General features: G+C 40.0%; 1 protein-coding gene across 1 annotated transcript; it reads right to left on the reverse strand.

Moving 5' to 3' along the window:
* Nucleotides 1-1,528: 1,528 nt before the first annotated feature.
* Nucleotides 1,529-19,886, reverse strand: basp1 (brain abundant, membrane attached signal protein 1). Its single transcript, XM_077507339.1, has 2 exons — nt 19,717-19,886; nt 1,529-4,067 (listed from the first exon to the last, which is right to left on the reverse strand). The coding sequence occupies exons 1-2, from the start codon at nt 19,880-19,882 to the stop codon at nt 3,577-3,579; spliced, it is 657 nt and encodes a 218-aa protein (XP_077363465.1). The 5' UTR covers nt 19,883-19,886; the 3' UTR covers nt 1,529-3,576.
* Between the last annotated feature and the right edge of the window lie 3,016 nt (nt 19,887-22,902).

Consider the following 22,902-nt stretch of genomic DNA (forward strand, 5'->3'; position numbering starts at 1 on the left):
CGCCATCAAACGACGTCTTTCTTTGACGCCATCGTCACGCCAGGCGCTTGCAGCCTGTTGCTAGGCAACAAGCCCCGGAGACCCCCACCGGCCGCGGCAGCAGCAGCAGGTCGGTCGCCGGCAAACTGCTCGACGGGGGCAAGACGGGTGGAAATTGTGGAGGAAGAAGCAAAGCCAAAGAGCAAAATGGGAAGAAGGGAAGAGATGACAAAAATAATGCAGAAAGACGGAGAGAGGAACCATATAAGGAAGCACAAAGGAGACACATGGGAAGGGAGAAGAAAGGAAAGGAAGGACAGAGGAAGCAGCATGGAAGGAAAGGGAAAGAACAGAGTGAAGAAGGGAGGAGAAATGAGAAAAGATAGAAGGAAGCATTCATCCTTCCCTTCCCGCCTGTTGCTAGGCGAACGTGGTTGCCGGCGTTACCTTAGCAACCAATGACGAATCATGATAATGCAGGAAGCCAGCGCACCAATCGGCAGTTTGGCTTTGCTGTAGGGGGGCGGAGTTATTAGGTTGTCCTACATCAATGTTAACACCGCCTAACAATGCTAGTGGTGCTAATAATGCTATCAGAACTATAATGCTAGTTAGTTCTGAGTTACTAATAATTCTAGCGATGCTAACAGTGCTGATAATGCTAGTGGTGCTAATAATCCTATCAGAACTATAATGCTACTTGGTGCTAAGTTGCTAACGACAGTTATAGCGACGTTGGCAATGCTAGCGGTGCTAATAATGCTATCAGAACTATAATGCTAGTTAGTTCTGAGTTACTAAAAATTCTAGCGACGCTAACAGTGCTGATAATGCTAGTGGTGCTAATAATCCTATCAGAACTATAATGCTACTTGGCTAGTAGTTGTTTTTTAACTTGGTGCTAAGTTGCTAACAACAATTCTATCGACGTTGACAATGCTATTGGTGCTAATAATGCTATCAGAACTGTAATGCTAGTTAGTGCTAAGTTGCTAACAACAATTCTAGCGATGCTAACAATGCTATCAGTGCAAAAAAATGCTAGCGGCGCTAACAATGCTAGTAACACTAACAATGCTATTGGTGATAACACTAGAGATGCTAACATTGCTAGCAACACTAACGATGCTGTTAGAACTAATTAGTAGCGGTGCTAACAATGCTATCAGTGCTAACAATGCTAGTGGTGCTAACGATACTAGCGACGGTAACAATGCTATCAGTGATGACACTAACGATGCTATCAGTGCTAACGAGTAGTGGTGCTAACAATGGTATTAGCCTTAACAATGCTGACAATTCTACCGATGCTAACAATGCTATCAGTGACCACAACACTAGCGATGCTAACAATGCCAGCGTCATAACAATGGTAGTGACACGAACAATGCTATCAATGATAATCACACTAGTGATGCTAACAATGCTAGCATCGCTAACGGCGGTATCTGTTTGTGACTGTTGACAATATGTTGGAACCACCGTCGGCATCCTCCGTGAATGGATGAGCTGCGTTGTCACGGAAACCACAAACAACAAAAAGTCATGGGCTACTTTTTTTTTTTTTATTACGACTGTTCCACCATTTCAACAAGTAAACATACAACTTTGAAACTTGAATTTCGTCATCTTCTGGGTTGTTCGTGGACCAGGAGCGAACGCCGCCGGCTGGGATGAAGACACACGGTTGTCGTGGAAACGCACGGCCAGCTTTTCCCCAGCGGACACAAAAGACGGAGACCGGCACGCACGTGCGAAGCGAAGGAAGGCCAGAACGCGCGAGCACACGTCTGTCACGACCGCGATGTGGTCAGAAGTTTGAGGACAATTTGTCATTCAGGAGCAAGACAACGTGTCCTCAAACTTTCATCTCCACACGCATGTGCCCGTCTTGCACATGCGTTTGCACGCAGGGCTTGTGGGAGGTGACGGATGACGGGTTGCATCAGAACAGTTGCCATAGAAACAAGCTTTTTCCCCCCCCTCTTTATCATTTGGCATCCAAAACCTTGAGACATCCCAGTTCGGATGTTTGCTCTCTTCTTTGTTGAACAGAACCAGATCAGAACGAATTCAGAACCAAATGAGTCCCATTATTAGTGTAATACCAAACTACAGTAGTACCAGACCAGGGCCAAGATTGAACCAGACTTCTTCCACACTATTCCTGCACTAGTCTAGAACCTGATCAGAACTAGACCCAGACTAGTACGAGCACAGTGCCAATTTACATCCACACTTATCCAGGCCAGGTCCAGTTAAGAACCAGACTAGAATCAGATCAGCACCTGAATTTATACTAATCTAGAATCTGATTAAGACCGCCCAGAGCTAGTCTAGTACCAGACCGGTATTAAACTGGAACCTGACCAGGACCGGACTTGTACCAGGTTAAAACCAATTTAGAGCAAGAAGAGAACTAGACCCAGACTAGTATGAGATTTGTACCAATTTACATCCACACTTGTCCAGATCAGGTCCAGTTCAGAACCAGACTAGAATCAGATCAGCACCCGAATTACACTAGTCCAGAACCTGATTAAGACCAGACCAGAACTAATCTAGTACCAGACTGGTATTAAACTGAAACCTGACCAGGACCAGACTTGTACCAGATTAAAACCAATTTAGAGCAAGACCAGAACTATACTCAGACCCGACCAGTTCAAAATTAGAACCAGACTATTCCCAGACCAGTCAAGTACCAGAGTAGAACTAGACTGGACTACCAGACAATAATTAATTTAGAACCAGATTGTTCACATGCAGACCAGGATTAGACTAGTGCCGATTGGCGGTAGTGCCGAACTAAACTATGACCAGACAAGGACCATTTCAGAACCAGACTACTTCCAAATTAGTCAAAAATCGCCACCAACCAGGAGCCTGACCGGAATTAAACTAGACCAGGCTTCCCCAGTCCTGGTCCTCGAGCGCCAGAGTCCACCAGGTTCTAGATATTTCTGTCTTCCAACACACCTGATTTGCAAGATCAGATCATTATCAGGCTTCTGTCGAGCTTGCTGATGAGCTGATTAAAGAAATCAGCTGAGTTGGAGGACGGCAAGATCTAAAACCTGCTGGACTCCGGCTTTCGAGGACCAGAATTGGGGAGTCATGGATTAGACTCAGACCAGAACTAGACCCAGTTCAGGACCAAATCATAACCAATTTAGAACCTATCTGGTCCTAGATTGGAACCAGACTCAAACTAGGCCTGAACCAGATTAAAACTAAGCCAGATTTAGATTGTGAGCAGAGTTACATGGAGTACTAAAGATCAGGTTCCAAACCAGCGTAGAAATGTTACAAAAATGTTTTCCGTTTGTTTGATATATTTTTTTTTTAGTACAAAATCTACTTTTTGACTATTTAAGAAATCTTTGACTATTTTTGAGCTACTGGAAGAAAGTTTCTGTGAGGGGGCGTGGCCAAAGTGATCATGTGACGGCGCGTGACGACGTGCGGGCAGCTGGCGAAGTTCATCAGAACAATATGAATCATAATTTGCATCGGGCAGTTTTGTCGTTTGGTCGTTCTTGATTCTTGTTGTTATTGTCCAAAAGTGGGCGTGGCTTTGCCGTGGCTGTGCACCAATCAATCTTGAGCAACGACGCTTTGCTCCTTATTTGGCGCCTCGGTGGCGTCTTTGGGCGGAGCTTCGGGGGCCGCCGTCGAGTTGGGGGTCTCCTTGGGGGCGTCGCCGGCTTTGGGGTCCGCCTCAGCTTTGGGGGCCTCAGTCTTTTTGGCGTCGGCCTCATCTTTGACGGCGGCGGGGGCGGCGGCCTCCTTAGGGGCGGCGGCCGTCTCCTGGACCTTGGCGGGCTCGCCGTCCGTTTTGGGCTCGGCGTTGGCCGCTTTCTCCGGCTCCTTGGCGGTGGGCGTCACTTCCTTGGCGGGCGCCGCGTCGTTGGCGTCGTTGGCGGCGCTCTCGTCTTTGATGTCCTTGGCCGCCTGGTTGTCGTCGGCGGCGGCGGCGGCGCCCTCTGCCGCCTTGGCGTCCTGCTCTTTGGCCTTGTCGTCGTTGACGTTGTAGCCCTTCTTCTTCTTGCTCAGTTTGCCTCCCATGGCGGACGGACGTCGGGCGTCTGCGCGCACAACAACGACACATCAGCAAACGCGATTGGACGCTTGTTGCTTGGAGACAAACGTGTGCGACGTTCTGTGTGAATAAAGTCGGATTGGATTTGACGACCGCGGGAGAGTCAGGTGGCCGTTGTGTCATGTGACGTCAACGTCAAATTGTAACAAAACATCGGGTGACACAAACGTAACATGTAATAAACAGAAACGATTAAGCGGCATGTCACGTGGAGTCAACATGTGATCATTGTGATGTAACCCAGTGAAAAGCACGAGTCGTGGCAAAGAAGGAGTTGACAAATGGAACGTGCGTGACAGTCATGTGACACAAACTCAACATGGACTAAACATGTAACAAACATGTTATGTTAATAATATAATCACGCCATATAAAGGAGTCAAAAACGTGAGTCACGTGACAGACTTGTAAATAAAAAAAAATGAAAATGGAACCTGTGTGACAGTCATGTGACACAAACTTTGAGTCAACATGTAACAAACATGTTCACTCATTGACTGGCAGCCATTTTGACTTCGTTTCCGGCTGTTTTACTGGATTTTGACTGATTTTGCAAGGCCCCCAGATAATTGTGTTCTATTGATATAAAAACATGAAACCTACCAAAAGAAATTTTTCTATCTTTTCCGTTTTGCAGCAATTAGCATTAGAAATATAGCCAAGTTTCATCATTATTCACAAATCTGTTTAAAACGGTGGGGAAAAGAGCTTTTTGCAACATGGCCCTGGTGGATCTCTTATACTCTGCTGCCACCTGCTGGCCGTTTTTGTAATAACTACCATTGCTTCAACCATTCTCTTCGGTTTAGAGGCTGCATCAAAGCCTTTTGTATGGTCTAGCATAAAAAAAAAAATCAATAATAAATAAAAACGTATAAATACGTCTTTGGGAGCAAATGAGTTAATATAATGATGCCATGTGAACTGGTCAAAAACATGAGTCACGTGACGGTCTTGTAAAAAAAAAAAAAAAAAGAGTCATGTGGCACGTCATGTGACACAAACTTAACATGGAGTCAACATGTAACAAACATGTTATGTTGTCATTGTCATGCCACGTGAACAAGTCAAAAACATGAGTCACGTGACAGTCTTGGCGGGAAAAAAAAAAGAAATAAATGGAACATGTGACGTCAAGTGACGCAAATTTGGCATGTAGTAAACATGAGTGTCACGTGACATGACAAACTTGTAACAAGCATGTGACAATTGTGACAGTAATGGTAAAAAAAAAGTGACATGAAAGGAACGTGCAAGTCACGTGACGCAAACATAACGTGTCGTTAACGTGAACATTATGATGTGACATATCGGCAACAGACATGACAATCGACCCATGGAACAGACATGACGTAAACAAACATGACATAAACGTAGTTAGCATAACGTAACAAAACGTGAGAGTCGCGTAACGTAAACGCAAAAATGAGGCGACGCCGTCGGAACGCGCGACGAAACATGACATAAACGTCATAAACAAAACATAAGACATAACATTACATAACATAAACATAAACATAAACAAACATGACATAAACGTAGCATGTCATAAACACGCCAGTCGTCAACGAGACGTCAGCGTGACAAACCCGACAGTCATGTAACAAAATGTGGGAGTGAACACGCGTGATCATCAACTCGTGCGAGCGTCACGTCGTTAGCATCACGTAACGTAAACGCAAAAATGAGGCGACGCCGTCGGAACGCGCGACGAACGCGCCAGCCGCGTGACACGCGGAATGCAAAACGCGGCGGGACCGTACTGGTCAGGCCGCTGCGCCGCCGTCGCCGTCGCCGGCGCACAACGGCCGCCTGTGTGCGTCTCACGCGCGCTCTCGCCTTCAAAAGGCCTCTCACACCGCACACACAAAACTCTCACAATAATAATAATGTTCTCACAATATAATGAGACATTTTCAAACACGAGAAGACTCTTACACGTGACCAAAACACTCTCACACATTACATAACGGCTCTCACGTTCAAAATAAACACTCTCACAAATCACTTTATTTTGTATTTTTATTTTGTTTACACTCACACAAACACTCACATAAAAACAAACGTGGTCTCCCAGTTGGGGAAGTGAACGCACACCAACCGGCATCAAAGATAAGTGATGGGTCCACTCCGCCACCCAGAGCCCCTCTCACACATCACTCAAGGGAACTCACACGAATGAAACACTCACACACGACCGATACCAGTTATGAGTACATTTGAGTAGTCGCTCTTCAACTCGCTTCAACGAAATTCCTCCATAATTCCTCCAAATCGCGAGGAATTTATGGAACGTGGAATCTTCTGCCATGCTGCGTTTTTGTTTGAGTGAAACGTGAAATCAACGACGTCATCGAATGGAACGATCGAAGCAAACGGGGAATCCAGCGATGTCATTGGCCGAGCAGCCTTTAGCAAGCTTTCGCATTGTTAGCACGAACCGCTAACGACTTTGTGTTATCAGCTGTGTTTGCATTCCACAATCCTTATCAGGCGTCTTTTTGTTCTTTTGCTCCGAGCGCACACACGGACGACGATGACGCACGGGGACAACAAACACGCGCTTCAAAAGGACTTTTATTGGAAGTACGTTTCGCTAGGTATCGCTTTGATTCCCTTTTCTTGCGACATACGTGATCAATCCAATTTTGGCTCCCGTCTTTTCAGGCAATCAAACGTCAAGTTCGATCTGTTGCGACAGAGTGGACAAGTCTAATTCCCGCTCAAGTGTTAAATCTGTTCAATCTGGGATCCGTCTAATTTCCCTTTAAAATACGACATTTGTCTGACTGCCACTCCTGTGATTACGTTTACATGCAGGCAATAACCCTTTTAACTTATTTGCTCCCAATAACGTATAAATATGTTTTTTTTATATATTCTAAGTGTCCCAAAGACGTATTTATACGTTGTTTTTATTTTTATGCTAGAGCATCCAGAAGGCTTTGATGCAGCCTTTCGAACGGTTGCAGAAATGGTAGTTATTACACAAACGGCCAGCAGGTGGCAGCAGACCAAAGGAGATCAACCAGGGCCATGTAGAAAAAAAAAAGCTCAATTGCTTACAATTTTAAATCGATTTGTGAAAACCGATGAAACTTTGCACTCTTCCAGTGTTAATTGCTGCAAAACGGAAACAGATAGAAACATACTTTTTTTTTTTTCCTGATGAAAGAAGAGACTTTCATCTTTCTTTTGATAGGTTCCATGCAGCTGTCTAAGATGAAAAAAAAATGCGGCAATTTGCCGGTCCAGTTTAAAGTCGCTGCCCATCTTGACACTCAGATTTCATGCTGTTGTCTTCAGATATTGACGAATATATTAACACGCACATTCTTCAGACGGCTTTTATAGATTGTAGAATCGATCTGATTGGTTGTGGCTTGACATGCGAGTACCAGTACTGACATGGAATTCTCTGATGGGCTGTTTAACCACAGTAATTACAGATCGTTCCTCACATCAACAAACACCACATAGCATTAACTCGTTAGCAAAAAACAATCCCCAATGCCAGCGGATTTCGAGCGTTTGAAATCATTTTTCGAAGCAAACAGAATTGTGTGTTCTTTTGCTACATATACTAAATGGTTACCACATGAAAGATCGCATTCCATACTTTCCTTGCCTGATAAAAGAAGAGACACATTTATTTGTCTTTCGGTCGGTTCCATGTTTTTATAGCAATAGAACACGAAAATGGCCGTGAGCGAATGAGTCAACGTACGACATCATCAATGGACGGACGCGTCCACCGAGGACGTTCGTCTTCCTGCCGTCTCGCACCCGACGGGATCCATCACGTGGATCAATAACGCCAGCGGCTGCTTCTGATCCCTTCGCCATTCCTCGCCGCCATCCGTCAGCCGTCGATCGGCGCCGGATGCCGTCAATCGATAAGACTCGCGGTTGGAGAATCGAGATGGAAAACGTATCGTTGGAAAACGTCCACAATGATTATTTGTCGGTTACGGAAAAATCGGCTCGAGTTCCAAACGAGCAATCGATCGGCGCCGTAATTCTACTTCCTGTTTTTAGATTCGATGCTGCTGGTTTGTCGTGTTCGGAGGAGGCTTCTTGATTCGTGCTACTGCAAAGATGGCATTACATATTAGAAATGATTTGGACATCGAAAAAAATCGCCCTATTTGCATAGTAAATATCTAAATAATGCAATTAATCACATGAAGTAAATCACAAATTATTTTTTTAGATAAACGAATATTTCAAACAATAACACAAACCGAAATGTGGTCAAATATTTTATTTGATTATTAAAATTAATCCTTAGTAAATGAGGTTCTGTCACAGAAATCACAAGATATGGAAAAGCACGTTTTGTTATGGTAGCGGAACTAGCATTTTTTGAATTTTTATTATGTGCAACTTATGGGGATGTAACGATATCCAAGCATCACGATACGGTATCACGATACGAAGATCACAATCCGATGATTATCACGATATTGTATGGAGGTTGGAGATACAAAAATATTGTTTCAAAAAAAATCATCCAAAAAAACCCAAGCACAACAGCAATGAAAAACATCAAAATATTATATATAAAAATATAGAAATATAATCTATATTGCAAGCACATATTGAGTTCCTACAACAAACAAATTACGTTCCCCTTCATCTGATCATTAGCATGGATGGGCCAAAACATGCCTTGTGAAAATTAAACTGTACTAAAAAAAACTAGCCACCAGAGGGTGCTAGAAGTGCACAAATGGAAATCAACCCAACTTTTTGAACAGATGTGCTGCTTTTAATATTGTGACATGACGGCGACGATGATATATTGTGGCAGTTTGAATATCACAATATTGCTGTTATTGTTACATCCCTCGTAACTAAGAAATAATAATTCAGCACTAATAGAAATAATTACAATTGTAAAATTGACAGGATAGGTGAGGCCAACTTCAATTCAAAGTCAAGTCGCTCGTCACGAGGGAAAACTTGAAAAGAATTCGTTTGCTCGTTTTGATCTGCTTTTGTCAAGTCAACCTTTTTGCATGGAAGCCTCGAAACGGGCGTCCAATCGCATCTCGGTCACGTTGCGGTCGCGCCGAGCTCGGGCAAAAAGACAGACGAGACGACACGACGGGTCGCGGCGGCGCTGAACTCCAAATAACCCACAAAAGATGAAGAGAAGGGCTCATTTCTACTTGTTTTTGTTCATAATAACGGCAATATCGTGATATTTCGATATTAAAACTGCCACAATATCTCGTCGTCGTCGCCATGTCACACTATTAAAAGCAGCACATCTGTTCAAAAAGTCAGCTTGATTTCCATTTGTGCATTTTTTTTTTTACTTTTTACTATCTTTTTAGTGTAGTTTAATTTTCACAAGGCATGTTTTGGCCCTTCTATGTTTCAAATCTATTCAAATTGTGGATGAACTCAGTGCGCATGCGTTAGCAAGTGAAGTGCCTCAATATTAAGCGTTATTAGAGATTGAAGGTTGTTTATACACGACGGTCTCAGAAAATGTGAATATGATGAAAAAGTCCATTATTTTCTGTCATGCAATTAAATAAGCAAAATGCCATAAATTCATGACAAATCAACTGAAATATTGCAAGCCTTTTATTGTTTTAATATTGCTGATTATGGCTTTTTCAGCCAAATATCTGATCTCAAAATATTAGAATATTTCCTCAGACCAAGTAAAAAAAATGCCATAATCAGCAATATTAAAACAATAAAAGGCTTGCAATATTTCAGTTGATTAGCAATGATTCCAGAATGTGTGACATTTTTGCTTATTTAATTGCATGACAGAAAATAATGAACTTTACCACAATATTCACATTTTCGGAGACAGTCATGTATGTATTGTTATGTACAAAAGCACCATTTGTTTTTTTGAGCTCTCTTTTTTTTTTTTTTATAATATTGTGACCTTTATTTGTATCGCCAACATCCCCACAATATCGTCATTATTGTATCGTTACCTTCATATCGTAGTATTGCATTGAGACGTTTGGATATCATTACATCCCTAATATATATATATATATATATATATATATATATATATATATATATATATATATATATATATATATATATATATGCAGGTCAGTGATGCGGTCGATGCACGACATTTCCTGCGCCTGCTGTTGTTGTTCCAAAATGACTCGCTGGTAAATTTCGCTTTCAAAAAAAACACCTCGACGGGACTTTAGATCAAACTAAAGTCATTTGCGTTCAATTAATAATTGCTTAATTGCACCCAATTGATGTGATGCTGTTCCGTTTCGAGCAATAATCAATGTTTGCAAATGACATTATTTTTGTATTTTTTTACAGTTTTGTGTACCGATTTTAAAATGTATGAAAGTTTTAACATGGAGAATGAAGAGATAAGAAAAGTGTATCAACTTTGTGTTGAGGTGTGCCTTAAAACATTTATAATAAATGTGAAACATAAAGCTAACTACTTTCATTTCATTTATGGCGGGTATTTTTTTTATTTTATTTTATTTTATTTTTTTAAACCGAACCCCAGCGGAAAACCAGGGAAGACTGAACATCTCAATCGCGATTGTTTCTTGTCCTCGAAACGGGCGTCCAATCGCATCTCGGTCACGTTTCGGTCCCGCCAGTGGCGCCGAGCTCGGGCAAAAAGCCAGACGACGAGACGGTCGCGGCGGCGGCGGCGGCGCTGAACTCCAAATAACCCCGAGAAGATGAAGAGGAGGACGAAGAGGAGGAGGTGACACACTTCCTGCAGTGCAGCGACGACTCACTGACAACCTCGCAGGTTTGTCTTTTTTTCTTTTTTCTTTTTCTTACCTACAATGAAATCATCCAGCCAGCTTTTTATGTATGTATTTATTTATTTATTTATGTATGAATTTATTTCCTCCACGGTGCTTGTTATGGTTGCCGGTAAGCCGGAATCTGTTCCAGCTGACCGGACCGGTCGCTCGTCAATGTCAGGGTTGAGTTTGTGTGTCAAAGGCGGACTTTGAAGAAGCCGTGTTGCGGGAATTTGCACTTTTGACGCATGGAAAGATGCTAATGCTAACCGCTAAGAGGACGACGAGCTAGCGAACGGCGGCGAAACGACATTCCGGCAGTTCCTGATTGACGTGTCGCGACCAAGCAAATGTTACGATTGGATGTTGACTTTTGATGGTGGCGTTGCCATGGCAACACTTTTACACTCAATTATTTGCGTTCCACAAAAATACATTTGAAAGAAACAATTTGTTGACATTAAGTGCAATTTGGGGAGAAATTGCGTGGGAATGCTGAAAGATGAATGCTAAGATTTTGAATGCCTATGACGGACATTGAAGGATAAATTATGTTAAAATTACAAAGTAATTATTATTATTATTTTTTTTGAATGCCACACTCTTCCGCATTCTCTCACACACTCATGGCTGACAACGATGCACTCTAAAATGGCCGCCCCATCCTGAAGCCACATGCTGCTGTACTTTAAATTCCAAACATTTTGACTTCACTCTTTGGCTTTTTCACTGTGATGTGCGTGCACTCACAACCCACAACGAGGCACTCTAAACTGCAAAAACATGTCCACAATTCAGTTTTTGCACGTGTTTTATCCTCTTAACTTCAAACATATCTCTGAATATACTGAAAGGTGAAGCTTTTTTTTTTGTTTGTTTGTTTTTTCAAACTTTGCTTTTGTAAACGAGCGCCATGTTGTTATGGTAAGTAGAATGTAAACAGAAGTTGTGGTGGGGTAGATTTCAAAAGGCAAATAAATTTGCCCCATCCTACGTGGAACCTGGCGGCTCAGAAAAACATTCCCATTGTTCCCCTTTTGTTTAATCGTTAACAGGCGAGCGAGCGAGCGAGCGGTCGCACGCTCGTCAACAAGGACCATACGACAGGTGGCGCGCACAGCGAGGCAGAGGGGGCGCTGTTGCACTGGCGCCAGACCTCCTGCAAGGCGCAACGAAAGCCTTCCAGCTCTCCAGCTAGACTGAAGAATGTTTAGATATATATTAGGGCTGTCGAAATTAGTGCATGAATTTTGAGCTAATTTAAAGTTCTATGAACACCACGACTTTTTTTTTTTTTTTCACGCGCAATTAATCTAACTTGCATATTTGGAACGTCTGTACTGGGGGAATTCCAAATGCAACATAGCAGACAGGTCCACCTCAAAATCTAGAAAATAATAATAATAATAATAATAATAATAATAATAATAATAATAATAATAATAATAATAATAATAATAATAATAATATGCATGTATTTGTGGAGACTGGAGTCAAGTTATATTTTGCAATTTTAAAAATGTGCAGAATTTCGCAAATTTTAAAGATAAGATGACTCATTCATCTTTTTAATTTGAACTAAATTTTATGAATTATTATGAAATGACTGTATTAACGACTAAAAGATACAGCCATATTTCGATTAGTTTCACATTTTTGCCCCTACTCTTATTTTAACACGAGTACGAAAAAATATCTTATTGTACATTTTATTGTACATTTAAAACCGGGGATAAATGTGTGATTAATCATGAGTTAACTATGGAAGTCATGCGATTAATTACGATTAAAAATTGTAATCGCCTGACACCTCTAATATATATATTTTTTTTTGGCAAAGATAGGTAGCGATCTGAAATTGCAGAAGGAGGCAGGAAGTTGTTTCCTCGGCTAATGTCGCTAATGTTTCGGCTTGGTGACAGAGCGTATAAATAAATTCAATTTGTCCCTTTGACTTCCTCGAGTGTTTATCAGCGTGTAGGGATAGACCGATTATCGTCCGGGCCGATTATCGGTGCCGATATTTGACATGTTGACCAATATCGGCATCAGCCTTTTTACGAAACTGAAGGCCGATAAAAGCTGGAATCGCACCTAACAGTGAATGCTTGCGAACGCAGCAAATGTTTTATCAGGATTTGCAAGATGTGCACAGACATTTTTTACTTGTTGCAAATACATTTCAAACATATTCAGACAATTTGTCACTGTCTGCGAAGATCTTTTGAACCCTGACGAAAACCCAAAATTAAATGCATTTAATTTTGCATACATTTGTCACTGCTGACACTGGGAAGTCCCAACACTTTTTAATTTATAAAAAAAAAATAATAATAATAATTACAAAAAAATTAAATTTAAAAATTGTTGAAATTTTGGAAAACTTTATTTACAGTAGGAAACTTTAGAAAAATATTTATTTATTTATTTAGTCACTGCAAACCCCCCCAAAAAATACTAAAAATGCTTAAAAAAAAAAAAAAAAACACATTTAGAAATTATGGAAAACTTTATTTACAGTAGGAAACTTATTTATTTATTTATTTATTTATTTACTTGCTTAGTTTTGAATTTAGCTTAACACAAGCTGATGACCCTGGAAGTTCCCTACAATTTCTACAATTTCTGTTAGAATTTTTAATTAAACAAAGCTGTCTATTGTTTATATGTTTAAAATTAAAAGAAAAGGCAATTATTATTTTTTTATGCTATTATTTTCTCTTTTACTGCAAATGAAAATCGGCTTGAAATATCGGTTATCGGCCTCCTTGACAACTAATAATCGGTATCGGCATCGGCCCTGAAAAATCTATCACTATCAGCGTGTTGCGCAGACGTTTTGCTTCATCATCGCCACATGTTAAAACAGCAGCTGACTGCACGTCATCCACTCAATCCACTTCCTGTTTCAAGCTCATCACTGTCAAAAGTCAACAACGAGTCACAAACTCCCGTTGGGAAACTGCAGCACAATTGAGCAGATTCTATTTTATTCCTCACACCTTTTTTTTTTTTGTCCACATTTTTCAATCCATTCTCATCGTTCCAACTTCAACATGCTCCAAAAAGTCACACCAAGCGTGCTTGTATTTTTCTCAATCCAAAAGTTCCACAATTTTCCCGAAAGTCAACATTTCTCAACCTAAATATTTCCATTTATTACCAATGGCGGCTTCAACGTGACCACATTTTATATCCTTCCCATTTGCAATTCAAACTTTCAACTCATTCAATTCAACTTGAGGAATTTCAACATTGTGAAAATTCATATATGGCAAGAATAAAAATAAATAAAATAAAAAATCACCGTATTGACCCCGAAAAATCAGCAATTTATCAATTCTGCATGAATCACTTGTGGGGATTTTTCCACATCCATTCTAAATATAGCACACTCCATAATATTCTTGCTCTTCAGGGCTAATACTTTTTCTTCGTCTAAAAAAAAAATCAACATTTAATCCACCAAACATTCCCAATGGCACATTCAGCTTCACCGATTCAAATATTTCAATTCCGCAAATTTTCATTCAACTTTCACATGCAATTTCTCCAGAAATCCAATTCTCGAGTTCACAATTGCACTGCAACAAATTATTATTATTTTAATAGTCAATTCATCTGTCCATTATTTCATTAACTTTCCGTCCCATCTGGAAATTATTTGAAATTGACAATAAAGAAAATGCAAACACAAACATGAGCTGAAAACGATTCTGACGTTTGTTTTGCTAATTGACTTTTCAATGATGCAAATCATGTCCTTCATTATTTTCTTTTCATACAAGATCTTTTGGGGCTTCATTTCAAATATATTGCAATTATTATCATAAAACAAATGAAAAGAAAGCATTTTAAAAAATATATACATAAATGGCAATTAAATCAATCAAAGATCCTGTAAAAACTTAACGAAACATTTTTTTATGCAGCTTAGCAAACCTAAAATGTCATTTTTTGTTTTTGTTTTTGATAACTAAAATAACAATGGCCATCCATCCATCCTGCATGATTTTTTATTTTATTTTTGTAAAGATTTATTGATTACCATCTGAACTGGATCAACACGCCGCCTGATTTGGAATTAAGATGGACGCCTGTTGATCACATGACCAGCTTGTCACGTTTCTGCACACGCGCACACGCGCGCATGCGCACGCCGATCGACACGCGGCAAGGCAGCAGGATGAATGAACAGGAGCCAATCACGTGACCGCAGTGCTGCCGTTACCATGGTGATTTTTGAAAGGGGGGGGGGGGGTAGGGGCTGGCGAGTAAAACACGGCTGCCAACGCAAAAATTGCAAATCAATCAATAAATCAATCAATAAATAAATCACACAATCAAGCGCCCCATCAAAGTCACAGTTTTATTGTAGGATTGGTTAAATAAATATCAAAATGGGTGACTATGCAAATACCGAAGAGCAAACACAGACATGCAGCGACAACAAAAGACCCTCAAACGAATACGAGAACGGCCATTTTCATATTGTTTTTTTTTTTATCAATAACGGTAAAGGCAGCCATTGATTTTTTTTCCCCCCCCAATCAATTGGACTGAAATGAGCGTTTGAACGACTGCTAGTTGCCATTAGAAATGTGACGATATTCTTTTTTTTGGAGTGACGTGTGTTTCTAAAGAAAATAAAAAATAAAAAATAAAATCCTGATCATTTGTCTCCTGATAGATTATCGTTACGCTTACGCCAATTATCGCGGTATTTGTCGTTACCAGACAGCCACTAGAAGGGCTCCATTGTTCATGACTTATTGAGCAATTCCTTGGCGGGCCACTAGGGGGAGCGCCTGATAAGAGTGGCGAGGAAATGGCCGCGAGTCTTCAGGTGAACAAGATTCATCAGCGCACTTTGACTTGTGTTTATCGGTCCAGCAATTGCCCCAATTTTGCATACGTTTCTATAAAAAAAAAAATTGTGTATTATATCTTCAACTTTAAAGTTTTAAAACAGATTTGATGTTTCGACTTTTTGAAGCACACAATTGCTGAGGAATATTTGATTTAATATTTATGGAATTGTATTTATTTATTTACTTTTGCGATGTTACACACAAAATTCCATTTTTTTTGTGTGTGTTGCTGTTCCTTTCTAAATAAACATTTATAAAAATGTGTCTTCACATGGTGAGCGTTTTATTTTTTGGGATTTTTTTTTTTTTAATTTACAATTGTCACGCAAGGTGTCGTCGTCGTCGTAGTCGTCGTCGTCGTCGCAATACACCAGATGGACCTGTGAGCTGGCAGCCGTTTTGCAGGGCTTTCATGAGTACTTGGGATTGTTTATGCACTTCGATACGAGTCGGCATGTAACGATAACGGCAATATCGCGATATTAAAACTGCCACAATATATCGTCGTCGTCACGGCATGAAAAGCAGCTTTGATTTCCCTTTGTGCAGTTCTCGCACCCTCCGTTGCTTTTTTGTAGTGCAGTTTAATTTTCACTCGGCATGTTTTGGCCCTTCTATGTTTAAAATCCATGTTAATGGTCAGACGAAGAGGAACGTACTATGCTTGTGAAACGAGTCAATATGTGGGGGGAAATTGTGTACGTGCATTAGCAAGTAAAGTGCCTCATTATTAAGTCTTATTCGAGATTGTAGCTTGTTTATATGCATTGTTGGTAGCACAATATTGAGTGTTTTTTTTCGCAGGCGCTCATTTTTTTTTTTACAATATTGTGACCTTTTTTTGTATCGCCAACCTCCACACAATATCGTGATAATTATCGTATCGTGAACTTGATATGGCAAGATCGTATCATGATGTTTTGGTATCGTTACATCCGTATTGGATCGTAGCCGCAGAGTTTCAAGGACAACGCATGGAAATTGGGCAAGTCACGTTTTCTTTTCTTTCATTTTTTTTTTTTTTATGAAACTGTTTGTCTTTAGCATTATGCAAGATTTGAAATTTCACTGGTCTCCCATCATGCATTTGCCGAAGTCGCTGGCTTCCAGCAACAAAGTTGTGGCGAAACTCACCTTGTCGTATCTTATTCCTGACATTTTTTTTCGACACGCATCTCCTTCCACAAAATCCGTCCCATTCACATCACTCCAATTTCAGCATAATCCAAAAATTCACGCCATAAATGCTAGTATGTTTCTCCTTCCAAATTTTCATAGTTTTCCCAAATTCAACGTTTTTCAACCAAAATCTTTTTCGACACGCATCTCCTTCCACAAAATCCGTCCGATTCACATCACTCCAACTTCAGCATAATCCAAAAATTCACGCCATAAGTGCTAGTATGTTTCTCCTTCCAAATTTTCATAGTTTTCCCAAATTCAACATTTTTCAACCAAAATCTTCATTCCAATTCAACATTACACATTTATATTTTTTTATCAATTGAAATTGAAATCATTCAGCTCATTTACTTTGGGGACGATTTTCAACTTGCCAAAAAAATCCTACTGACCAAAAATTCTACATTTTCACCATTAAAATACCTACAAAAAAAACAAAAAACTCCTTTTTAATTATGAGAGACTTTGGACAAAACAGATTCACATTGTCACCATTTCAAGTTCAAAACTTTCCACTTATTTAATTTGACAAATTCTGATTGACCAGAATTTCAATATTTTCCAAAATAAAGCTGCCACCAAAAACTCACTCATCATTCTCAATGACACATACAAAAAAAACATTCACGTCATTCCAATCATTCCACTTTGCAGTCGTTTTTCACTTGACATTTCAACATTCACACGCAATTTCTCCAGGAATTGCAAATCTTGATTTGTTTCCCATTTTTGTCCACCCCAACTTTGATCAAATCTTGTTATTGAGAAGACATTTGCGCGTTGGACTGCCATGAAATGTATCTCTTGAAATCAAGAACTTTTTTGAAAACAGGACTTCAGGCATGAGCATCATTTGCACACAGAAAATTAAAAATAAAAATAATTGGGAAAAACTTTCCAGTCAGTTTTTTTTTTCTTTCTCAGCGTTCTGAATTCAGTATTGCCTTGAAATGCGAGCTGAGTTCATTCAGTGACCTCGCTTGTATCTCAAATCAGCGGTCCCCATAGAAATGAAAGGAAATGCCACGATTCCCTTCCACTTATCCTTATCCAATTAAAAAAAACGTCATAAAAATTGTTTTGGGAGCATTTTGTCTCGAGAAAAATGATAAGAACATTTGTCCAAAATGTGACTGTATTGGTACAGTCACATGAATCATCTTCTTCTGTGGTGTCCGTTGGCAGATGGCCAATCAGCTTCACTAACTGCTACTCAATGAATCCAAATGTCAAAGTGCAACAATTCATAGATTAATTGGCAACTAATCAAGTTAGTTATTGCATACACCTTACAGTGCCCCTGGACATAAATCATCAGTGAAATTAATCGAGAAACGTTCTGATAACCGATTAAGAATTTACGGACCTTGTTTACCTTCCAATTTCAGTCCCTCAAAAGGAAATATTGTCCGATTTCTATCGGACTCCGTCAAATAAGGTTGATTAGCTTTGGGTATTTTCAAAATAAGATCTGCTTTTAATTGAAATTAAAACAAACAATAATATTTTTTATTTATATTTTCATTATTATTGATATTTTCATTTTGAGATGAATGATTCATAATAATTTTTTTTGTGTGCATTTTGTGCACTGTCAAGTTTAGGGGCAGAAAAAAATTCTGTTTTTGAATAAAGTCATGGAAATGCAAAAACTTCCTTGAACCCAATTACAATGGGGGGAAAAAAATTGGTTGATTAATTAAGAAAATGGTTTGTTGCAGTCAATTGTTGAGAGATATGCTATCGCCATCTAGTGGTGGGAGGTCTGAAGCACGTGCGTGCCTCAAATTTCTGCTCTTATCTCAAGACCAAAAGAAAAAGACAAAATGAAGACACTTATGTCAAGGCACCAATGCATTCAAAAGAGTCCAGACTAAAATTATTGACCGTTTTTTGCTCATTTTGAATTCAAAGCAAGACAAACAGACTGACCAATCAGGAGCCTGCAAAACGGAACAATCATTTTCATACGTCTCCACAAAAAGATTCTCGTGCGTGTCTGTCTCTCTCTCTCTCTCTCGCTGGAGTAACCCCTCCCCCTCCCCCTCCCGCTCCCCCTCCCGCTCCCCCTCCCCCATCCCCACCCCGCCCCCGCCAGGCAAGGTGGCATCTCTCCCATCCACACCCTGCGCACAATGCGCATGCGCGTCCCCGCAAACAAAGGACCGCTATCCAGACGCCAATAAAGTTGGCGTGTGGCGCGTGCGCGTTGCTCCCAACCGACGACGAACGCGGCAACGGCCGATGACGATATCATAAATCTCAATTATTATTATTTTTTTATTTATTTAGTTTTTGTGAATGATTGCTCATCGACTCATTCCCGATGACTAAAAATGGATTTTGAGATGCACTATTGGCCCACTAAGTATATATCGGGCCGATATGTATTTTTATTTGTATTTTTTTCCCCCACAAAATAATATTCCTCCCACAAGCCGGGAGCGCGTGTCAAGCGCGTGTCCGCCCCTCCACCAGTACGCGGCACACGCCCCTTTTTTTTTTCTCCCCCCCCCCCCTCACGCTCGTGCACGTTCCCTCGTCGAAAGGAGGAAAAAAAAAAAGAATAAAAACTCCAAGAAGAAGCAAATTGCTCGACCAGCGTGTTGAATGTATTCAAAAGACAAATTTCCGTGCGATTTCTGACGTCCACGTTTCGGTCGCGCATCTTTTGTCCGGCGCGCGCGCGAGTCCCCAAAAAAAAAAAAAAAAAAAAAAGGCGAAAAATGCGTCAAAGATTTGCATGATGATGATGATGATGATGATGATGATGATGAGGTCAATTGAGGAGGAGGATTGAGGTTACCTTGCAAAGCGGAACTTGCGAGCGGGGCTTGCCGGCTGCTCTTCTTCTCAGTCTGCTGCGTGTGCGTGCTGATGTGCGTGACGCGCGCGGCTCGGCTCGGCACGGGTGCGCGTGCGCGAGGCTGAGCACGCGCCCCGGCGTCCGCGCGCGCGTCGTGCATGTGCATCTGTTGAATGCAATCGGCGAGAGAGGGAAATAAATCATTTGAAAGAATCAATTGATAGATTTTATGATATTTATATTATCCATCCATCCATTTTCTTGACCGCTTACTCCCCACAAGGGTCGCGGGGGGTGCTGGAGCCTATCCCATTTGGTTTCGGGCAGTATAGGCGGGGTACACCCTCAACTGGTTGCCAGCCAATCTAAAATTCATTATTGATTTATATAATTATTTTTTTATATTTATGTTTTATTTATTTACGTTATGATTGTTTTATTATTTATTTCTTTTATTGTTTTATTATTTTATATTATTGTTTTACTATTATTTATTTATTTTTTTATTATATTTTTATTTTGTGTTACTTATTTTATTATTATTTACTTAATTACTATTATTTTATTTTGTTATTGCTTTATTATTTTTTTACCATTTTATATTTTTTTATCTATTGTTTATTATTATTTATATCTATTTATTTAAATAAAATAATTAAATACATTATTTAGCGTCGTCGTTCTGCAACGAGTTGGTCAAACTCTCTCTCAATACGGCGCTGATTCAACAGCGCCCCCTGCTGTAAAGTTTACTGGTTTGGGGTTTTCGGCACATAACGCGACAAGGGGAATTCAGGTGCTGGTTACAGCACCGCCACCTGGCGGTCGGGAGGGACGAAATAGAACTGCCATTTTGGCATTTATTTGTTTCCCGTTTTTGAAACCTGTAAACGCTGAACGTTCTCAAAACGTTGAAAAAATGTTTCCAAACCTGAAAAGTGGGTTTGAATCTCCAAAAAGTATATAAAATCATTCTAAAAGACAACCTTTTTTTCCCCCTAATTTAATTTTACGGTGTTTCACCCACAAACTTTCAGAGGTTCAAAACGGTCACCAGCCAAGTTTCAAAAACGGCATTTTGGCATTGTTCTCCCGAGGCATTTATTTGTTTCCCATTTTTGAAACCTGTAAATTGTGATCTTTTTTTTGTTTACAGTTGAAACACTGAAGATGTTTCCCAATGTTATTTTTAAACCGTAATTCAGTCAATTGCACAACAGCGACACTCACAAGACCACGGAAGAACACTGCCAAAACTCCTCGAATCCGAGTAAACTGTACATGCACTCTCCCAACTGCGCCACTAAGAGGATATCAGAAAGCAAGTCAAGATGGTCTGTTGTATGTATGGAAGTGGGCGTGGAAAATGGGACTTAGAAAAAATTCAGTGTCAGTCCCATTAAAACTGAATGGGGAAAAGTGGATCTTTAACATTAAATTATGCGAGTACTGTAAGTAATATGAAGTCAAACGATAAATAGCCCGAAAGGCGTGAATTTTGTCAGCAAGTTGAAGTTTGAACGGTGTAAATCGGAAGTATAATGTAGGAGTAGTTTGATTGCAAAAAGTGTTGAGAATAAAATGCTATAATAATAAGTATAATAATAATAACTAGACTAAGCAATTTCTGAAGAAATTGCGTGGGATGCTGAAAGCCGAATGCTAATAGCTGAATGCTAAGCTGACTGCTAATAGCAGAATGCTATTGTTATCATTGAAGTGTGAAATGTAATTGAGAGATGTCTTGCTGAACCAGAATGCATTAAATAAAACGTATGTTAAATTAATAAAGAAAGATACATTGGCTGTAAATTACATATGAGAAATTATGAATGAATTATAAATGAAAAGACTGAAGTTTAAATTCAACCAGCCTGAGATTGGATTTGAAACCTCACCTCCTGTTTACTGTTCAATGAGATACTGCACTGCCAATCTATCCACTGACCCACAGAAGACTTGGTGGCATCACTGAAGTGTTGTGAAATGGAAGCAGCGAATGTGTCTGAACATGCAATAAAATGTATGTTAAATAAAGAAAGATAAATTGGTTGTAAATTACAAATGAGAAATTATGGTTGAATTATAAATGAAAAGAAGAAAGTTATGGTTTTAACTAAAAAAAAAAAAAAAGAAGTATGTCCATGTCCAAAAGTTGCTCCATCCGAGGTTTGAACCAGCGAACCATTCGTAGGGCTGTCTTTGCTATGCAAGCGCTTAAGCCAGTGAGCCACCCGACCTGTGAGCAGCAGAGCGAATTGGCGTATTTGTAGTTCAAAGTGTCACCTGACGCTGAAAGTCATCAGCGCTGATTTGGGACACATGTGTTTGATCATGTCAGTATAACGCATTTCCTGGTGTGATAGTCAGTTGGTATACTTAATATCTGTTTATGTAATTGCCTCAGACATATGTGCAATGTACAGTCGGTGGTGGGCTTTGAACCTGCGACCTCCTGCTTACTGTACATGCACTCTCCCAACTGCGCCACGAAGCAATATCTGAAAGCAAGTCAAGATGGTCTGTTGTATGTATGGAAGTGGGCGTGGAAAATGGGACTTAGTTTGATTGCAAAAAGTGTTGAGAATAAAATGCTATAATAATAATAAGTATAATAATAATAATAATCAATTTTAAGTGTCTTAGAAACCGGAAAAAATGTTGATAAAAACTTAGTCATGCTAGATCACATTGAATATAATGATCTTATATGTTTTTTTGCTGATAAAATGTAAACATGCAAATGACATTTCAGTCATAAACGATGAAAAAAAGAAAACACCCACTAACTCTGGCCAGAAGATGGCAGCATTGTATCTCTTTCACTGGGATCCTGTGGACACAACTTATCGAGCCACTTCTCGTCGCGAGCGCTCGACATTTGCCAGTGTCGAGGGAGTACGAGCGTAATAGTGATTGCACTGAGGTTTAGTACATTGTTTTATGTGAAACAATTGGAAAATATCCATGTCTGAAATGAAAATTGGGGGTGACAAAAAAAATAAATAAATTCCCTACCGAGGTTTGAACCCGGGCTTGAGTGTAAAAATGCAACCACAGGCAAGTTACTTACCCGGTGAGCTAATAAGGCTCGCTGCAAATCAGAGCAAATTGGCGTATTTGTCTTTGAAACTGTCATCTAATGCGGAGCCATTAGCAGTGATTTGGAACACATGTGTTCAACCA

This window comes from Festucalex cinctus, chromosome 1 (genome assembly GCF_051991245.1).
Source record: "Festucalex cinctus isolate MCC-2025b chromosome 1, RoL_Fcin_1.0, whole genome shotgun sequence".
Taxonomy (NCBI): domain Eukaryota; kingdom Metazoa; phylum Chordata; class Actinopteri; order Syngnathiformes; family Syngnathidae; genus Festucalex; species Festucalex cinctus.